Source organism: Saccopteryx bilineata, chromosome 1, assembly GCF_036850765.1.
Source record: "Saccopteryx bilineata isolate mSacBil1 chromosome 1, mSacBil1_pri_phased_curated, whole genome shotgun sequence".
In the NCBI taxonomy this organism is placed as follows: domain Eukaryota; kingdom Metazoa; phylum Chordata; class Mammalia; order Chiroptera; family Emballonuridae; genus Saccopteryx; species Saccopteryx bilineata.
The window spans coordinates 15,530,806-15,551,332 of NC_089490.1; the positions used below are offsets into that span (position 1 = coordinate 15,530,806).

Genomic DNA, 20,527 nt, shown 5'->3' on the forward strand with positions numbered 1-20,527 from the left:
TGCCTCCCAGCCTGCCTTATGGCTACCATGTGACTAAATTCTGGCCAGCGGGGTTTGACAGAAAACAAGTGCCTTGAACGGGAGATTTGCTGCTCCCTTCCTCCTTGCTGCAGGCTGGGATGAATGCTGGTTGACGACTGCAACTGGAGCTGCCACTGTGCAGGAGGTGGCACATGCTAAGGAGAACAGAACAGCAGGGCCAGATGACATGTGGGGCCCTGAGGACCTGGTGGAGCAGAGCTGCTATTTCAGCCTGGACTGCTCACTTTTGCATGAAGAACAAATACACAGCTAGCTTATTTAAGTCGCTTTTATATGGGGTTTACCTGTTATTCGCAGCTAAAGCTAACCCAACCCAACACAATGCCCATGTGGAGGGTCTTTTAAAGATTTCCATGGGTCCCGGCCACATCACATCCAGCAAATTAAAACGTCCTACATTAAATATAAATTGCAAATAACTAAACAAGGCATGCTGGGATCCAGTTATCTAGTTAGCATAATTTGTACTCTATAAACATTTATACACTTATTGGCTTTAATTTTGCAGGTTTTGCTTTGTATTGTGGTGCCAATTAATTTCTTTTTCCAGATCTAAACCATTTCCACAAGCCCTTAAAAAGCTTCCATGTCCTAAGCATTAGGCTTGTGAGCCAAATGGAGGAAATGGCCCTGCGCCCCATTGATTTCCCTATTTCTAAAGCATCCCAGCTCCCAACCCTCCTTCACTTTTACAGGCTCATGGGCTGTCCTCCTCTCTGAAGCTGCACCACCCTCAGGTTAAAGCCCGAACTCCTTGGCTCTGTAAACAAGGCCCCTGGACTCTGGCCTCTGCCACCCCCAGCCTCATCTTCCTTCTTCCATCCTATGTCCCAGCTGCGGGATCCGCACTCCCTAAACAAGCCAAGTCTTGTACACCTTAGGGGTTGCCCATCCCTTCTCTCCTGGGATTGTCCCCCCACCTAGCAAATGCTCACAGGGAGCATGGCTCCTTTGTGAAGCCTCCCCTGGCATGCCCTGGCAGCCTGGGACTTCTCTCGTGCCCCCAGGATGCTTTGCAGACCCTGCCTTTAGATCCTGTGTCCTTTCTAAGGTTTGCCATTCTAATTCCTGCTTTACCCCAACAGGTGTGTCTCCTAGGCTAGGCAGTGGGCTCCGGGAACAGAGCTGTGGTGCTTGTGTCTGGGTCCCCAGTTCCTGACTGAGGGCCTGGCACACAGTGATCGGCAAAACAGATTTGTGGACGCTAAGAGGGGCTGGTCCATGGACAAAGCCCTGCTCAGGTCAGTCACCTTCCGGAAGCCTTTCCTGGCCTCTCCCTGTGCAGATGTCAGGATGGAAGGGGCCACCAAGGCCACCTGGTTCAATGTGTCACAGAGGAGAAAGTGAGATCCAGACTGCTAAAGAGGGTGAGCCAAAGTCAGCCAGCTCCTCAGTGCAAAGTGCCAGGGACAGGAGATGAGATTCTAGAGGCCCTCTCCAAAGTCAACCCCTCCAAAATCCTGTCATTCTCAAAGTGTAAACCCTTTGGGGGGGGCAGAGATCAGGTTCTGAAAGCAGACTACCTGGGTTCAAATCCCAGCTCCATCACGTACTGTTGTGTTACCTTAGGTAAGTTTCGAAAACTCTCTGAGCCTGTTTGTTCATTTCTAAAAGTGGAAGATAAACTATCCTATAAGGTAAGTCATGAAGGTGAATGAGATAAATACAAAAATCATCAGAACACATAGCAAATACCCAATAAATGTTAGCCATTATTATTTCATTCTTGTTATTTATTATTATTGAAATAGAGACCCAAGGCTCCTGCACAATCTGGCCCCAGCTGACCTCTCCACTCTCATCTCCATTCTCCCAGCCACACTTCCCTCCTTCAGTTTTCCAAATGGCCCCACACATCCCTGCCTCAGTGCCTTTTCACATGCTGATTCCTTGGCCTGCCTTTCTCTTCTATACTCCCTTGCTCTCCTCTGCCTAGTAAAATCCTGCCTCTCCTCAGGATTCACTGATTCTATCTTAGGGAACTCTTTCCTGACTCTCATATACCCGTTTGATATATTTATTTGTGAGATGACCTGAAACACATTTGCCTTCCCACTTAGTTCAATGACGGCAGACTCTATTTTGCCCACCACTCTACCCTAGCACCTAGCATAGTGCCTGGCATATAATACGTGCTTAATAAATGTGTGTGGCATGAACAAATGGAGTTTCTCCACACTGGCCTCCTTTTCCTAAGTGGCTGCCCCCTCCCCTCCGGGGGCCTCTCCAGCTCCCTCACACACACACCCCCGCTGCCCACCTGTCTCAGAGGAGATGTTGACCTCGACGCTCAGGTCGGGCACAGGTGCTCCTGGGAAGGAAGCCACACACAGGTAGGTGCCATAGTCACTGAAGTGCAGGTCAATGAGCTCTAGGCTGCTGGTGACAGCAGGCAACTCAGGGTCATTTCGGGTCACCAGCAGCCTCTTGGACATGCGTGCCGGCTTGCCATTCTTGAACCACTGGTAGATGACCTTCTCCTGGGGCACTGCATCCACGTGGCATGACAGCTTCAGGTCCTGGCCCAGCTGAATGTTCTCGCTTTCCTTGATCACGTCTGGGGTGATCTGGAATGTGGCGTTCTTCATGGCTGCAGGTAGGTGGGGAGGGAAGGCGGCTGGGGCTGGCCCAAAGCCTGGGCCTATGTCCCACCCTGCTCCCGACCCCGCTCCTCCCCTCAATGTGGCCCTCCTGCGGGTTGGAAGTTACACCTAGCCGCCCCCACCCCTGCCACCATAAGAAATCATCATTTTGCTTGGAAATTATTCTGTTGGTTCAGATGTGTTTTTAAAAGTTAAAAAAAAAACTCGCTGTGGGAAAGTGGGTTTAGTCGTCATTCGAGTCACTGTTGACTGAACACACACCACGGGAGGGGGGCTGCTCCAAGCACTTTCCACGGGTTTACTCACATACTCATTTGTGAGACAACCTGAAATACATTTGCCTTCCCACTTAGTTCAATGACGGCAGACTCTATTTTGCCCACCACTCTACCCTAGCACCTAGTGGGGGCGCTTTCTTGCCTCCATTGGATGAGGAGGGAACCAAGGCTCAGTTTCCTTCAGAGCCCGTGAGCTTAGCCACTACATTACTTTATTTAAACCTTGAATGAATAAAATAGATTTTTGAAGGATGCATGAGGATGTAATAATGGTTTATCTAGACCAAGGGTCCCCAAACTTTTTACACAGGGGGCCAGTTCACTGTCCCTCAGACCATTGCAGGGCCGGACTATAAAAAAAAACTATGAACAAATTCCTATGCACACTGCACATATCTTATTTTAAAGTAAAAAAACAAAACGGGAACAAATACAATATTTAAAATAAAGAACAAGTTAATTTAAATCAACAAACTGACCAATATTTCAATGGGAACTATGCTCCTCTCACTGACCACCAATGAAAGAGGTGCCCCTTCCAGAAGTGCGGCGGGGGCCGGATAAATGGCCTCAGGGGGCCGCATGTGGCCCGCGGGCCGTAGTTTGGGGATCCCTGATCTAGACAGTGAATGGAGGGGAATTGGGGGAAAATTTTAATCTGCACATTTTACCCTTTTTTGCTATTTAACTCTTTGCAGCAAGTTTGTGTAATGTTTCTAAGAAAAGGCCAATACAATAATAAATTTAGATAGAAAAGGATCTGGCCTCTTTTAAAAAGCTGAATATTGCCTGGCCTGTGGTGGTGCAGCGGATAGAGTGTTAATCTGGAAGGCTGAGGTCACTGGTTTGAAACCCCCGGGTTTGCACGGTCAAGGCACGTATGAAAAGCAACGATGAGGTGATGTTTCCCATTCCTTCACCCCTGTCTTCCTCTCTCCCCTTTATCTAAAATCAATAAATAAAATCCTTAAAATATTATATAAATAAAATAAAAATTAAAGTCTGAATATTGTTTGATGTAATCCAAGAGTTAGAACTCTCAATATTGGATGCTAATTGGACAGGACACTGGTCCAACAGCCATAAACCAGGACTAGGTTGGGCAAAGCAGGCTGTGTGTCAACCTAAGAAGTGATCATAAGTCATTGATGTAAAGTGAATTCTCATCAAGCAAGATTTTTAAAGGCCAAATGAAAACAGCTGGTGAAAAATAATCTTCTGATAGGAAAAATAACATTAAAGGAAAAAATAGTTATCAGAGAGCCACAATCTTGCTACTTTCTTTCTTGCTCTGATTAAGCAAAAAGTCATAGAGAGCTAGCTTGTTATAAGGAGAGTCAGAGAGATACTGCAACAGTGAAAAAGTAACAACAAAAAGAGCTCATTTCTTCAGAAGACTCTGAATCGAATTTGGCAGAAGCTATACTCAACTTTCAAGTGCTAAAGAGCTGGAAACAGCCTGTATCTTTAAAAATATATAACAAACAGCCTAAACCTACACAAGCAGAAGAATTTAAAGTTTTCTCCTTGAAGCACAGTAGCAAAATCCAGATCGTATCAAGCAGCTAATGCTAACTATTGAGGCTGAGGTTTAGTAAGAAAAGTGTTTGTACTTCTTTATATCATACTCCAAGTTTTGTATCATTTTTACATTTAATAATTATCTTCAGACTCACTGAAATGCTTTCCTAATAAATATTTACATATGAGCTATGTTATTTTCACTTTAATTCAGTGGATCACTTGGAAACCAGTATACAAAAAGAAAGCCAGGAAATTTCCCTTGAAGACTAGAAGTTTATATTTAGTTTTTTGCAACCTCAGTTTCCCAATCTAAAAAAAAAGAAAATATAAGTTCTCAATACCAATCCTTCCTACCTTTTGGATCGTTGAGGTTTATGTTTTGAAATGTAGATAGTATATTGTAAGTAAAACTTTACACAGATTTTAATCCTGCCATCTGCTAGCAGACAGCTGAATTGCAGGGAAATAAAAGTGCCTGGACCGCCTCTTCGGCCTGTCTCACCCACTAGGAGGAAGCAGACAGGTCCCTGTCCCATTTCACTGGTAGTTCCCGGAGGACAGGGACCCTGTCTTCCTCCGAGTTCCCTCCCACCCCTCTGGAGCCACGTACATCGCACCAGCAGGTTGACGGTCTTCTTGGCAGGATTGCCCACGTTGTTGGTGGCTGTGCAGTTGTAGTAGCCAGAGTCCAGGGCCTGCACCGAAGGGATGCTGAGGGTGCCACCCTGGGCCAGAGCCCCCAGGGGCAGCGGGCCTGGCCCATGGGACCACTGCAGCTGGGGTAGGGGGTCACCGCCTGTCAGCAGACACTGCACCGTCACATTTTCCCCAGGGTTCACCACCAGAGTTTCGTTCACCGACAGCTTCAGGGCTGGTGGTGCTAAGAGGACAAGGAGGAGGTGTCTTAAGGGACTGTGAAGCAAGGTTAAATGTGGGATATAGGGAGCTAGGAACAGCATGGGATTGGAGAAGGATAGGGGGAGAAGAAAGGGGAGAAGGCAGGGAACAGGCAGAGGGGGGGAAGGAGGGAGGCACTAGGGGTGATGTGCCTGGAGTCCTGTGTGGGGTAAGGCACTGTCTCCTGATTGGAGAGTCAGCTCAGGTAGGCAAGGGTGTGGGCGGGGAATTGCCTGTACCCGTGGTGTTGGTGAGCCGGAAGGTGATTGCCTTGTCTGGGATGCCACACACGTTGCGTACAGACACCTGGCAGGTGTAGCTGGCATAGTCCTGGGGCCGAAGGTTCTTCAACTTCAGGACCTTGGTCTCCCCCTGGGCAGCAGCAGACCACTGGTATGAGGGGTCTGCTTGGGGTCTCCAGGGGTCCCTCACATATTTACCCAGTACCAGAGGCTAAAGCAAATTCTCATTCCAATTGCTGTCTTTCCCAACCTCCACACTATTTATCTCCAGGGAGCTTAAGTCTTGGGTGGATACTGCACCCTCTAAATTGCGGGCTTCTCTGGGTCTGAGCCACCCTGGTGCACGCTGGCCAGACCAGGCCTCAGTTTCTCCACTTTGGAAAATGGAGGGCTAAGGAGGAAACTCAGATCTGTCTTGCCACCCATACAAACATGGAGCTGGCCCCACAGGCCATGGCCACATGTGACGCTCTTAACAGCCACCTAGAAAAGCCACCTTTGAAAGCCCTCCTTGGTAGGATGGCTTCATCACCATTTCTTGGGACCACAGGGGGCCTATGGGAAGTGGAATCATCTTTTTGCCCCCAACTTCTTTTGTGTCTGTTCATGGGGCCCCGATAATCTGACAGCCAGCAGTGGGCAGGGATGACCTGCCTGCTTCTAGGGCGTGCCTTCCCTCACTGGCAATGTTTCAGAAGGACATGTTGCCTTGGGGACTCTCCTGTCCCCATCACTGTTCCCTGAGCTTCCTGTCCCAATTTCGTCTGCCCCAGAGTGTCTGAAGCCCAATCAGCATGCACGTCTGCGTTGTCGGAACAGAACTGTTTCAGTCAGGGCGGTCCCGGGAACTCTGGATGGTGCAGCCTCAGCCCCGTGACCCCCTCCCGTGTTGGGTGTGGGAGGAAGAGCGTAGGGTGAACCACGAGACCAGGCCAGCCACTGCCTGTCCTGACCTGGGTATAGAGGGGCTCGTAGATGTCGACCCCATTGTCCTGGCTGTGGGACAGGGTGTCGGAACCCCGCTTCCAGATGAAGCGGGCCGGCGGGTTGGAGTTGACAGTACAGCGCAGGAACACCGTCTTCTCCTGGTAGAAGTTGCCTCGAACGTCGCTCACGGTCTGGTGCACTGTCAGCACCGGCTCGTCCAGGTCTGCAAGGGCACAACCCCAACGGAGTCAGGACTGGGTGACCCCACAATGGCGGGCTTGGGCTCCTAGCAGCCCGCAAGGAAAACTGAGCCACCCTCAGGGAGGCTTCCAGAGAGCCAGGTGCTCTCCCAGCCCTGCAAGCTTGAGCGGCCTTTAGACCCAGGTGACTAGACGTGATCACTTCCCAGCTATTCCTCCCCAAGGACCTGCATGGGGTTGTCTATCTTCACCCTCCCATCACGGGATGGAGGGAGCAGCTGCAGGCTAGAAACCGGGAAACCCTAGTTCAAATCCCAGGCTAGCTATTTACGTGTACTGTGACCCACCCAAGTCCCTTCTCTGCCTGTTTCCTCACTGGTAAATCGGACTAGGTTGGAGGTTCTCGACCCAGTTCGCCCAACAGAATCACATGGAAATTTTCCTTTTAAGAGTGATGCTTGAAGGAGCTCATTAATGGTGTCAGAAATCAGGAGAGTGAGCGTCTCTCAGAAGATTACTGGCTGGCACGGAGCATGAAGAAACTTTCTAGGGTCCCGGAAATTCTCTTGAACTGGACGGCGTTTACACATGCCCATACATATGCAAGCATTCACTAAACTGTACCTTTAAGATTAGTGCACTCTATTGAATGTAGATTAACCCTCAATTAAAAAAAACAAAACCCTAATCTCAGGGCCCCACCCCTAATCAGTTACGTCAGAATTTCTGGAAATAAGACTCAGCCAGCAGTATTTTTCAGAAGGATCCCCTGGGGATTCTAATGTGCAACCAGGATTGTGAACCCAAGGTACCAACATTCCACATTCAAACGTCCTACAGTGGATGTCCCAACATTCTGCCCTCCTTCCACAGCACGCTTCCACAGAAGTCACTACCAAGGCCATGGGCAGAGGTGGGGCGCTGGTCATGCCTGCCAGCACCTTCCAGCACCAATTCCGAGGAATGACCCTCAGCCCCAGGGTTTGGCAGCCCCGGGTGGTTGAAGGGGGACGGAAGAGAGAATCTGGGGTTCTGTTGCTCACCATTCTATCGCCTCCCCCCAGGTGAACGTGAGGTGTTTTTAATGGGTAGGGTTCACTGTAGACAGTAAGATGGTGTCAGGCAGGCCCTTCGGCCTGGCTCCACAGGTTCTGGGCACCTGCCACAGCCTGGAGAGGCACAAAGGTGGGTGGCAAGCAGGGAAATGGCTTCTTCAGGTTAAGGAAATATCCAGGGAGGGCAGGGAGGGACCGAGGGCTTCCCATCCAAGCAGCCGCAAGGACTGCGGGGTGCTTGCTCCTGCATGTGGTGGGGTAAGGAAGTTTCCAAGCTGCCTCGGGGAAAAAAGCAGAGGCACGAGGTGCTGTGGGAACGGCACTGGACCGTAATGAAGAGACCAATGCCCGTGAGCAAGTCAAGAGTTTCTTGGTACCTCAGTTTCTTCATCTGTGGAATAGATATATTCCAGCCTGTCCTGTCTTCCCTGCCCACTTTACAGGGATGTTGCGAGGTTCAGATGGGAGTCCAGACGGGACTGCGTGAGCGGTACAGGGGAGTACACATGGGCGATGCAGCAGCGACGCACCAGTGATGACCCGCTCCAGCATGGAAGGGAGAAAATCTTCACTGTCTTCCTCCGCCAAGGCACCCCACCCTCTCTCCTCCTTCCCAGCCTGAGCCCCCAGGGGCCGCCCCAGACCAGGGTGGACAGGGAGGGCCGCGACTCACACTGCACGTCCACGCGGATGGACTTGATGGCGGGCACGCCCACGCCGTTCTCCGCCTTGCAGTAGTAGCGGCCGCCCTGCGTGCGCGCAATGCGCTCGATGCGCAGCGTCTCGTTGAACACCGACGTCTCCTGGAACTTGTCCGAGGCGCTGCCCGCGGTCTTTGTCCACCGCACCTGGGCAGGCAGGGCAGTGCAGAGTCAGGTGCTGCGGTGAGCGTGGGCGGGGTGTGGGGGCATCCGGGCTGAACCCTGCAATGTATCTCCCCTCCAGCCCCCACGGGTTTTCACAAACTCACGTTGGAAATTAACCCTAACAGACTGCGGGAATGCGCAGGCGGGGTAGGACGCCTGGGCCAAGAGCCCAGGAGGATCGGGGGTCACATAGATGAGGCATTAAAGAAAGCAGTAATTGCAGTGGTTAGGAGCATGGATTTGTGGCCAAGTTACCCAACCTCTTCTGCCTTCCTTTCCTCATCTGTAAAATGGAGAATATTATACCTCCCTCCCAGGGGTTCTGGGAGGGTTAAATTAATGTACACTTAGTGCCTGGAAGACTAGGGTTACTCATATAGCGGCTTCATCTGTGCAAGAGGTCTATGTGGTAGGTAGCCAGCCTCCAAGATGGTCCTAGATGATCCCTGCTTCCTGACATTCACAACTTTCTGTAGTCCCCTCCCACTTTGTAGCAGGGACGGTCAATGTGACTAACAGAATACAGCAGGAGTCATGGTATGCCACTTCCAAGATCAGATTATAACAGACTGTGATTCCCATCTTGGTTGCTTTCTGGGGTCACTCTCTCTGGGGAAAGCCAACTGTCATGTCATAAGCAACCCTATGAAGAGAGGTCCACAGGGGAGGAAGGGGAGCCTCAGGTCAACAGCCATGAGGTTGGCTTGGAAGGACATCTTCCAGCCCCAGTGTGGCCTCAAAGGACTACAGCCTAGTAAGAGACCCTGAGCCAGAACCAGCCAGCAACGCCTGTCTGGGGCCAACACTCAAACCAATCGAGCTATTCTCAGTGCCGTGGGGCCAACATTCGCACCAGTCAAGCCAATGGCTGTGAGAGGGGAAGAGAAAGAAGAGAGAGAGTGAGTGGGAGAGAAGAAAATGGCTATTTCTCTTGTGTGCCCTGACCTGGAGTCGGACCAGGGACATCCATATGCCAGGCAAATGCTCTATCCACTGAGCAACCAGCCAGGGCCAGCCACTAATTCTTTAACTATTGCTTCCTCTGGTTATCTCTAGTCTCCCTAAGTTTATGTTGTAGCTTTCCCTAGAATCCCTAAGTTTATGTTGTAGCTCCCCATTCTGGCCTGTCCCCCAACTTCCTTTTTGCATCTCTCTTTTTTTCCTCTTCAGTCTGCATTGTGGCTGATTTCCTCAGAGCTAGCATCTAATTCATTAATTTTCTCTTTAGTTATCTTTATGGTATTAAGGCCGAATTTTTCAAAAAGTTATTATGTTTTCTAGGATTTCTATTGGCTCCCCCCCACCACCATCTAACAAATCAGGTTTTATAATCACCTGTCTTATAGATTCTATTCCTTCCATTATCTCTTTAAACATTTATTTTAAAGATCCTTTTAAATTGCTCTATTATCTGTTTTCTCAGATATAAATTGTTCAATAATTTGAGTCTGTGGACTGGTTCTCCCAGCACTGCATTTTTAAGCGATTTTTAAATTTTTACTCCATGGGCTTGTAATGAGTGGGAATTATCTTGCACAGTCAAGTCCCACTTAGGTCCTGGCAGGCCTGTGTGCGCTGTAGCCTTACAATTGACTATGTCCAAGATACATTATGGCTCCAACCAGTTTTTATGTTCCTCTCTCAGCTTAAGGGTGTCCTCGCCACTTGGACAGTGCAAGACACAGACAGGCTCGGGGTCATGCTCTCTCACAGGTGCCCACATCCTGACGCAGAGAGTCTGCTCCCTGCTGTGACTCTGGGCTGTGGGACAGGTTTCTGGTCCCCATTTATAGCTGGTGCCGCCACTCTTGTCAAGCCTCCAGCTTTAGATGCAGTCCAGGTCAGCGCCTAGCCACAGATGGCCCTGTGGCCGGAACTCGTGTCCCCTCCATGTGTGCATCAGTACTACTACTCCTGAGGTCCACATAGTCCAAGGCCCTGCAAGGACCAAGTTCTTCAGCTTCTGCTCACTACCATCACTGGCGATACCTTCTTCATCTTGGCCTTAGGGATTCCCTCTATATTGATATTTGGAGTAGAGAACCTCATGCCCACTCAGTCCCCCAGCCTGACCCCAGCCTGGCCGTGAGACGCTGCTGCTCCCCTAAAGCCCGGATGCTCCTTGACAACAGGAAGCGTAGCTGTGTCCTTGGGCCCCATCGCAGTGCTGGGCACACAGCAGGTACTCAATAAATCTTTGTTGTGATGAGGTGAGTGAAAAGGAACTATGAGTGAAAGCATTTCAGGAGAGGCGGGCAGCAGTGTTTGTGAGAGCAGGAATAAACAGGGTGTTCTCGGGCAAGCTCAGCTGGAGCACAGGGTAAGAGGAGGATGGCAGAGAGAGGAAAAACAGGAAAGGCAAGTGCAGGCCAGATTGTAGGAGGTCCTCCACTCTACCTCCAGGAGCCTGGACAGGGTCTGGCAGGTAATGGGGAGCCAGCGAAGGTTTCTGGACGGGGGGAGGGCTATGGTGTAGCAAGGCTAGAGGAAGAGGATTCTGGGATCAGGGTGCAGGAATGGGTTGGAGGGGGAGATCTGGGAGGATGGGAGGCCAGTTAGAGTCTTCTACGGTGTGGACCAAGGAACAAGACTGAAGGTCTGACCAGGGGGAGTAATGAGGAATACAGAGGAGAAGACCATGTAAGAGCATAAAAAAGAAAGGCCTCAGAGGCTAGCAAGTGTGGGGGGATGACACGGAACCGAACCAGATAGGAGCCCAGGGGTTTGAGCGTAGGTGCAGGAAAAGCAGTGAGACCACGGATGGAGATAGGAAAAGGAACGCGTGGACACGCCGCCGCCACCACAGATGACTCATACACGTGCTGCACAAGGGACACAGGCAGGTGGCCAGGGCAGCCGTAGGGAGAGATGGCGCAGCTGCCTCCCTGGCTTCGGGGAGGACCGTCCTTAATAGCCATACCTGACACAAACACGAACCTGATGACTGGCAGCCGTGCTTTCCCTTCTAAACACACCTTCGAGCAGGGGAAAGCGGCGACTCTGGTTTCAGGTTGAAAGAGTCTATAGGGGTTTCCTTGTCCATCTGCTCGTCTCGAGGCCAAACCTACTCAAGCCATCCCTGTTCCCAAAATTATCCCGAAGTAAAGGACTTCACATTTCACTCTCCTTCCTAGGCTCCAATCGAAATCTTTTCTGCTGCTCTTAAAGGTCACAGCAGCTCGCCAGGGAATTTCGCCCACCCCTCCAGCCCACTGCCTCCCGCCGCCTCCTGTCCGCTCTCCGTGATAACCAGCCTACACTTCCTGTTTGCATCATTCAGCTGGTCAGGGACAACATTCACCTGGCATTTCCAGATCCTCAGCATCTGTTGCTCTCTAATTGCTTTGAGTCTTTTAACCTCCAGAGAGTAGGGCTTGCCTACCAGAGGCCTCCTGAAGTAGAGATTGTATTGTACATTGCTGGTAATTCCTGGAGCCCCCAATCCAAAGACGAATATGCTGGGAGGAAGTGCGCCAAGCTAAGGGGAACACTGGCTCTGGACTAAATTCTGCTCCCACCTTCGCAAGAGCTGGGTGACCTCGGGAGTCTGCCCAACCTCCCTGCACCTCTATATTCTTAGCTGCAAAGTGGGGGCACAAATGCCTCCCTCACAGCATGGTTGTGAGGGGCCAGAGAGAAAACACTGGAGAGAGCGCGTAGCACGGTGCTTGGCACACAGCCTCACACGGGGGCTGAAGCCGCACCTGAGGGCGTGTCTGCTCACGGAGAGGAGGCATGGAGTGGAGCTGAGTAGCTGACCTTCCTTCTTCCCCTTGGCCGTCAGCATTTCAGGTGAGTAAGCCTGCAGCCTCCAGCCCTTTCCCACAGAGTTCATTTTCCAGCTATTTCTCCAGCCCCATCTCCTGTCTTCTGTGTATTTGCCACTGTCGCCTCCAGTCCCCAAAGCCTGCTGTGGCTTCTCAAGCTCTGATCCCCGAGTGGGAGTGGGTAGTGAGGCAGGGAGGGCAGGAGGGGGCCGCACAGGCTGGGTGGCGGCTTACCTGGGGCCGAGGGTGCCCGGTGACAAGGCACTGGAGCACGAGGGTGTCGCCCTCCCGGATGGTATACACGCGCTCACTGATGTTGTCCTCCTTGACCACACACGCCTGGCCCGCGTGCACGATCTGCGCCTGCGCTGGAGCTGGCGGAGAGCGGGGAGGTTTAGACAAGGGCCGCCAGGGCCAGAGGGGGTCCGAGGCTCCCTCCTGAGTACATCAGGGGGATGTGTCAGCCCAGAACTCCCCAGGTTAAGCTTCAGAGGCCTGACCCCAACGAGCCCAAGAAAGGAATCCTCCCAGAGCCTCCAGGCTAGAACCAGAGGAGCCAGGAACTCAGGAAGGGGCAGTTCTTTCCCCTCCCGCCCCCCTTGCAAGAGATCTGAGCTCTTCAATGAGCTGGTGAGGGCGAGGGGCTTTGTGATCCATGCAGAGAGGTTATCACTCCATGAGCATCACTGTTTCAGCAACACACACACACACACACACACACCCGCACGCACGCACACACACCCCACCGCAGGGGAGGCTGCTGGTGCTCACTCAGCCTCAGCTTCTGGCTGGTGCATCCATCCCCAGCTGCTGGGTGCACAGCGCTCACCTTCCCCAGGGAATCGCCCTGAGCCAGCGGGAGCTGCCTGGCCCAGAAATGCCTGGGAGGTCACCCTCTTCCCCAACAGACATACCCCTCTCCCAGTGACCAGCGAACACGAGTGCAAATGCCCAGCCCTCTTGCCTCAAGATGGGGCGAGTGTGGTGCTGTTCACTCTCCGGACCCCCGGGCCCAGGCCCTCAGGAACAGTTTCTCCTGAGAGCATTTTCTCAGCAAATCGCTTGCCCGAACTGGCTCTGAGCCATCCAGGCTCTGCTTCTCCCAACCCCGCAGACGACTACACATCCCCCTTACCCAAACCCTGTTGATCGCCCCTCATGGCTCCCTGAGCCTGAGCCAGCCTCTTCTCCGTGGGACAGAAGTCCTTCCAGGGGGCCCAGAAGTTCTCAAACAAACACACAAACCAAAACGGCCTCCTCACTGACCTCGCTCACAGAGCCCAGGGCTAGGGAGCCAGGCAGGAAAAGGACTGAGCTGGAAAAGTTCCTAGCCTCCCTCAGGATCAAGCCCCACTGTCCTAAAGGCACACTACCTCCCACCCCACAAACTCTTGGGCCTTGGGAAGGAGGGCAAGCTCCCCTCCACCACCACCAAGTTCACGCCTGTATGCTCCCAGTTTCACAGTTGATGGTGGAGAGCGTGGAGGTGGGAGAGCCAACCAGGGTATGGAAGGAGGTGCACAGAGGTGAGATCACAACTGTACATAAAATGTGTGATTTCCTCCAGGAAGTGCCCCATGGTTGACCTGCACCATCCCTCCTCCTTTTGTATGGGTCACTCCCCCAGCACAACAACAAAGCATCAGTCTGTATGTCTATGCAATATCTTTCTGCCTATCAGACTATGAACTTCATCTTGGTAGCCCCAGCACAGGCTTGAAATACGGCAGGCACTCAAAGGATCTTGAATTAACGAGTCTACAAGAATATCCCATGGTGAAGTTGCTAAGCATTGTACGAGAGGTATAGAAGTCCCTAGGAGGTCAGAGGAGAGAGACCTCACCATCTGCTGGAGGAAGAATCACAGAGGGCTCTATGGAAGAGGCAGCTTTTGACCCACACCTCAAAGAACACAGGGCCTACGTGCCAGTCGACAGAAGGGAGTCCTGCATTATATATTGTGGTTTACCGAGGGAAAGCCAGTAGTGATCTCTGGACCTTTGTTTTCTCCTCTCCGAAGTGGAGAGAAAGCTACCACCCCTGAGAGCTCACAACGACAGCATAAATGAGAAGTGCTGAATAGAACACTATTGTGCTACAGCTGACACAGTCGTGGCTTAACAGAGTCTCTCCAAGCAATAGTGACGGGACAGCCAAGAACCAGTTACAGAGAGGCGTCCACAGAGGCAGCTGGCTGCAGGCTGAGAAGCTTGTGGGGCCGTGGATGGGAGTAACTCAGGCCATGTTTAACCAGGAGAGTCTGTCTGAGCCGCGGCAGGTTCTGCAAACAGTGGCAGCTGCCTCCAACCCAGAGTCTGAGTGTCCAGGTGACCAGCCTGCTTGCCTGGCGCCCCAGAGGAATGAATCTAGACTAGCTGTCAGGAGACAAGCTGTGTGACCTTGGCCAAGTCAGACCTACATGGGCCTGAGCTTCCCCACCCATAAGAGGGAAGTGGATCAGATGACCTCGAAGGTCTTTTTCAATTCGCCCTTTCTATGAACTTTAGAACCAGTGCACAGTCTCTGTATAAGATGCACCCTAGAATCTGGGGAATGGGTCTGACACCGTCGCCCCCTGAAATATGGTAGAGATAGCCGTCTGTGGCCGGAGTCCCCAGAAAACCTCTTCAGTAAACAACCAACCAAGAATTGACATGCATTGCTGATAAGCCCAGGAGGCCACATGGATGTCTACAAGAGGCCTGGGGTGTCTCTCAACAAGGTAGACACTGATTTCATGGGCTCCCCTAGAAGATAAGCTATAAGCTTGGACACTGCGGCTTGCCCAGAACCAGGCAGTGTTGTAATGACAGAAGCTTTGGTGATAGATGAGGAATATTGAGAAAGAGCTGGAGAGCTAACCATTCTCAGGACTCAGCCAGCACAGGCCAGAACAGATGGGACCTGGCCAGCAGGCACAAGGCCTCTTGTCACCTAACAGGTATATTCTCCTCACTGGAGATGGGCCCCTGAGTGGGCATTATGGATGATGATATCATTAAGATTATCCAACCTTCTTTGATAAGATCAGTAAGACCATCCGACTTTAAAACGGTAGAACTACTTTGGAAAAGATTCTCAGCAGTACCCATTCAAACTAAACAAGTGTGTACCCATGACGTAGGAGTTCCCCTTTAGGGTATATACCCAATGGAAGTGAGTGCTTATGACAACCAACCAATAGAATATTCATAGCAGCTTTATTCATTAAAGCTCACAAGAAACCACCCATATGTCCATCAAAGGTAACACAGGTAAATAAATTCTGGCATATTCATGCCATAGAATATTACACAGAACTGAAAAAGGAACTTCTGGTAGACACAGCAACATTAGTGAACCCCACGGGCACAATTTGTTCAAGTGAACGAATTTGCATACAAATGAGTAAATAATGTATGATTTTATCTATTTGAAATTTAAAAATGGAAAAACCAATCTTGTAGTAACCGAGATCTAAACAGAGGTTGCCCCTGGGTAGGAGTGGGGGTTTATTTACTGGCAAGGGAGCAAGAGAACTTCCTAGGGTGAAGATGAGATCCCTTCTGGTGGGAATAAAATGTTCTGCATCTTAATCTGAAGGGTGGTTATACTGATAGAAGCACATGTAACGATGTATCAAGTTATTTAAGAATTTTTAGTATCTAAATCATACTTCAAATTAAAAAATAAAAATAGCATCCACCTCTCTTTGATGACATTGCCCACTGAGATGACCCTGTTTCCTTTATGTCACTAACCATTACAATTCTCCACGCCCTTCACTCTGTCTCCTGCATGACGAGCGAGTCCCTAGGGCTGACTTCTCCCAGGTGTAGCTGTTCCTTCTGGAGGAGTCCTGGCCAGTAGCAAAGCACCCAGCCCCCCTTGCCCTGGGCATTCCAGTTAGTCCCTCACCCCACCTCCCACCCCCGCTGAGTCTCGTTAGCATGAGTCCCTGTGCTCCCACAATTTGCTCACCCCTGGGATGTCCGGAACCGTGTTTCTGACCCTGAACCAACAGAAAGCCCCACCGAGTCGCAGGCCCCAAGGGGGCTCTGTCCCACGGAACCCCAGCCTCCCCCTCCACGCCCCAGGACGGCACTGCCAACAGCAGCATCTTCTGATTGAGAGGCAAGAGGCACCAGGACATAATCCTTTCATTCAGCCTGTCAACAACGAACGCTTCGAGCGGCCGCGGCGCTGGGTGCCGAAGAGGCTGCCGTGGAAAGCCAACGAGGGCCAGCGCTGAGAGCGCGTGTTCGGCGAGGCGGACGGCAAAGCGGAAAACAGACGTGAACAGGATGGTTTCCGGGTGTGCGAAGTGCTAAGACGGCTCCTGGACGGGGTGCGTGACAAGGACCGGTGGGCGGAGAAGAGACCTGCTTTGGAGAGATGGAAAGAGCTGACAGTCTGGGATGAATTCCTGGCTCTGCGACCCACTCGCTGGGTGGCACGGGGCAAGTTACTTCATCTCTCTGAGCCTCGCTCAGCCTCCTCATTTACAAAATGGGAACTATAGTGCCTTTGCCCAGGGCTAGTGTGAGAGTTTACGACAAATATATATATATATATATATATATATATATATATATATATATATATATATATATATATAAATAAAAAACACCTGGTCCAACGGTGTGTGCACTCTCCCTAAATGACCGTTCCTGAGGTGATCAAATAGGAGGGAGAGATGGGAGCAGGGGGCCCCCCACTGGGGCCCCCCTCTACACTCCAGGAGTGGAAACACTCAAAGCAGACCTTAAGATGGTAGGGGTGTTTCATGAATATGGTCAGACTCACGCTGAGGGCTGCGTGGGGCTCTGTGGGCTTGGGAAGCAGGGGCGGGGCCCTTCGCCGAGCACTCCTCTTCCCATAACCCACACCTAGCTTTCAGCAGTTACTTAAGCCTTAGTTTTCTCAGCGTAAAATGGGGTTGTTGTGAGGACTAAGTAAACCCAGGTAAGGTGTTTAAACAGTGTCTGGTGCACAGTGCGCCAGCCTACTCGTGCACTCCTGTCAGGAACCCGCCTCCCCGGGGGCCTGAAGCCCTCTTCATGATGGGACCCTGGCTTTTCTGCCACAGATGATGAGGGTTGATGCATTCCCAGGGTCCGCTGTACATTTTCAAGCTCCTCGCCCAGGTCTGAGAGGCAGGAAGGAAACAGAGGCCCCAAGAAGGACATGCCCATGTCACAGGACAGTTGTAGACCTGGGACTCAAACCCAGGCCTTCCACCTGGCAGCTTGCAACTCATTTCACTGTCCCAGCAGTCCTCGGACGCCCCCCAGACGCCCCCGCGGACGCCCCCTCGGCCCCGCTCGTGTCATCTGGGGAGCCTGTCACAGCACAGATTCCCAGCCCAGTGGAACCAGCTCGGACCCTGGGCGCAGGCCCTAGAGCTGGTGTTTATCAGGGGTTCCCGGGAGCTTTGGGGACACCCCAGGATTGGATCATCTCTGTTTGATATCACACTGGTGGAGAGAAAACAGGACAGGATTTTGGAACCAAGTATGTTTCCCTGATTCCGGTCTATCAGACCTTTCCTATCTCACTCTCCGAACTCTATCAATACACCCCCATGAAAAAGAGGAAACACCCTGTCCCCATGCTGTGTGCCATAAAGTGACCATCGATAGAGAGTCCACCGCCAAATAAGCACACTGCATCTTCTCTCTCCTCAGTGAGTCTCAGCACACATGAGCACATTATTAAAGGCTCTGAAAAGTCCTGCAGTAAACACCCCATTAACTTGGTTTAATCCAGCGCCTTCCAAGTGCATTTGACCATGAAGCCCTTTCTTCACAGAGTATCTCCTAACATCTTGAGAGAGAGAAGTGTTGTATATAACAAGTGGAAAAGTGCTGATTCGATACTCAATACAAAACTAAGGCTGTGGAGTCAAGTAACACCGCCCCCTTCCCCCCCCACACACACACACAACCAGTCCCGTGCCGGAGAATAGTCAAGTGGCATGAGAGATCTGAACCACGGGGCGGCATCATCATGAGACAGTTGGGGCAGAAATAGCGAGTCCCTAGCACAACGCTTCTGGCCAATCAGCTCACTCCTTTCTCTCCTCAAAAGTCGACACCTCAGATGAGAGCTGGGGGCCAGGACAGCCAGCACCCAGCAGGCTGGGCGAGGAAGCCGCAAACTCCCAAGACTCACATAAAGGCTAATTGCAACTTGCCCACTGAGCAACAGAATTCTCACTGGTACCAAGAAGGCCAATTCCATCCAGGACGCCCCCAACCCGGAGAAGAGAACTTCCTCCTGGCTCCCGGCCAGGGGGCAGGGGTTCTGTCAAAGGGCACGAGGGTGCTACAGGATGGGGAAAGCCAGAGGAGGCAGGCAGACAGGGCGCCGCTGGGAAAGCTGCGACAGCCCGCTGGCTCTCCTCCGGCGGCCTCTCACCGCACATCTGTCAAGGTCAGTGGGAGCCACTCCGGGGCTGTCGTCCTGCTTCCTGCCCCTGACCCCTTTGGGGGAAGAGGGTCTGCAGGCTGGGGAAACTTCCAGGCAGAGCAGCATAGGGAGAAGGCAAGGAGAGAAAAGGAGAAGGGGGGCTGTGGACTCCCCCGCCTGGCGCTGGTTCTGTCTGCCCAGTTGCCAGGCAGCAGGGTAGGTACCACCATCCGAACCGCCCCCCCCCCCTCCCATAAGCACCTCTGAGGGTTCTGGGCCAGGCAATGTGGAATCAGGATCTCTGTTCTGATCCTGGCTTCCATCAGTCATCCAGCAAATCCTTATGAGTGTAAGGGGCTGAGATTGGTGCCCGGGTACGGGCAGCGATGGCACCGGGCCCCGCCCTAGGGAAGTGCACCGTCTAAAAGAGCTGGGATAACGGCGGAGAGGCAGGAAGGAAGGAGGGAGGGAGTGCTGTGAGCTGGAGTTAGGTCTCAGGGCGCCCCCACCCCCAATAACACAACAACAGCATAACAACGCACACACAATGGGACAGATTACTCTGTGCCAGCATTGCATCGTGTTTTATAGCTATTATCTTATTTATCGCTCAAACAAGCCTGTTATTGTTCCCATTTGTCAGATGCGGAAGCTGAGGCTCAGAGAGGTTAAATTAAGTAAGACGCCCGCTTGGGCGTCTGTCTGACTCTCGGACTTGTGTGCTTAGCCCCACGCATGTCCAGTCCCCCAGTGCTAGCGCAGAGCTGAGGACAGCGCAGGACTGAGCTGCAGGTGGGCCCGTCCCAGTCACCGGCAGCAGCCTTGGAAACGACCCTTCCCCTACCCTCCCAGCTCCCAACACCCACGTATTTATCGATCTTTTATGCATGTAATGCAAATGGACACAATGATTTAGTGGGGTTAACAGTGCTGAAATATGAACAGGTTTTTCTCTTTTAATTAGCTGCTCAGAGAATGGCGGCTGGAGTCTGGGAGGAGGCTGTCAGGGCAGGCGCCCGGCCGGCTCCGCCTGGGCCTCCTCCTGCCGGGGATGTTGCATGTGCGCCTCTCCCGTGGACCATCGACCACAGGTGAACCGTGCCCTCCGTGCTCTTCACCAACCAGCTGGCTTCGGAGCTGGCTGAAGCCTGTCCCCTGTTCACGGCCAGCCAGGATGGGCCAGGCGACTTCTCAGGAGCATCCCAGGTCTGGGGGAGGCTCCAATTCTCTGATGGAAAACCAGTTTGAAAGTCCCACCCAGCCTGCACCATCTCCTAATGTGCGGGTCACGGGGAGGAGACGCACAGCACACTCTGTCTGCCCTGTACACCTGACAGGCCCTTATCCGAGCCAGTTCCCTCTCCATCCTCCCTCTCCCTCCGGGGCCTCCCAACCCTTCCAAGGGCACATGAAGCCACTTGTTAATGTGCCATTGATTCATTGATTCCCCTGTAACATTTCCTGAGCACCTATTAGGTGAACTGCCCTGCCCCCGGCGCCAGGGTGCAGAGCCAACCGAGGCCCCGCCCCCCGCGGGAGGAAGCCCTGCCTCCCCAGACTGCGGACAGTCAAGGCTGCTCTCCCCCGCAGGGCTTCTCTGCTCATCAAAATCAAACCCCTCTTCAGCCGACCTCCCCTTTGGCTGAAGAACTCGCTCTTCCGCCCAAGGGTGTGTGCCTCTGACCTCCGGTTACAAGGGTGCTGTCACTGAGGGTGGAGAGCAAGCCTGGTTGAAA

At 52.2% G+C, this 20,527-nt stretch overlaps 1 protein-coding gene across 1 annotated transcript in view; it reads right to left on the reverse strand.

Annotated features, from left to right (window-relative positions):
• Positions 1-20,527, reverse strand: part of MDGA1 (MAM domain containing glycosylphosphatidylinositol anchor 1) — a 59,184-nt gene that overhangs the window by 16,113 nt on the left and 22,544 nt on the right. Inside the window, exons 2-7 of the mRNA XM_066240091.1 lie at positions 12,636-12,775; positions 8,442-8,616; positions 6,540-6,736; positions 5,584-5,716; positions 5,058-5,327; positions 2,303-2,632 (exon numbers count right to left, since the gene is read on the reverse strand). Of these exons, the coding sequence (XP_066096188.1) occupies positions 2,303-2,632; positions 5,058-5,327; positions 5,584-5,716; positions 6,540-6,736; positions 8,442-8,616; positions 12,636-12,775 (1,245 nt within the window). The remainder of the gene's footprint in view (positions 1-2,302; positions 2,633-5,057; positions 5,328-5,583; positions 5,717-6,539; positions 6,737-8,441; positions 8,617-12,635; positions 12,776-20,527) is intronic.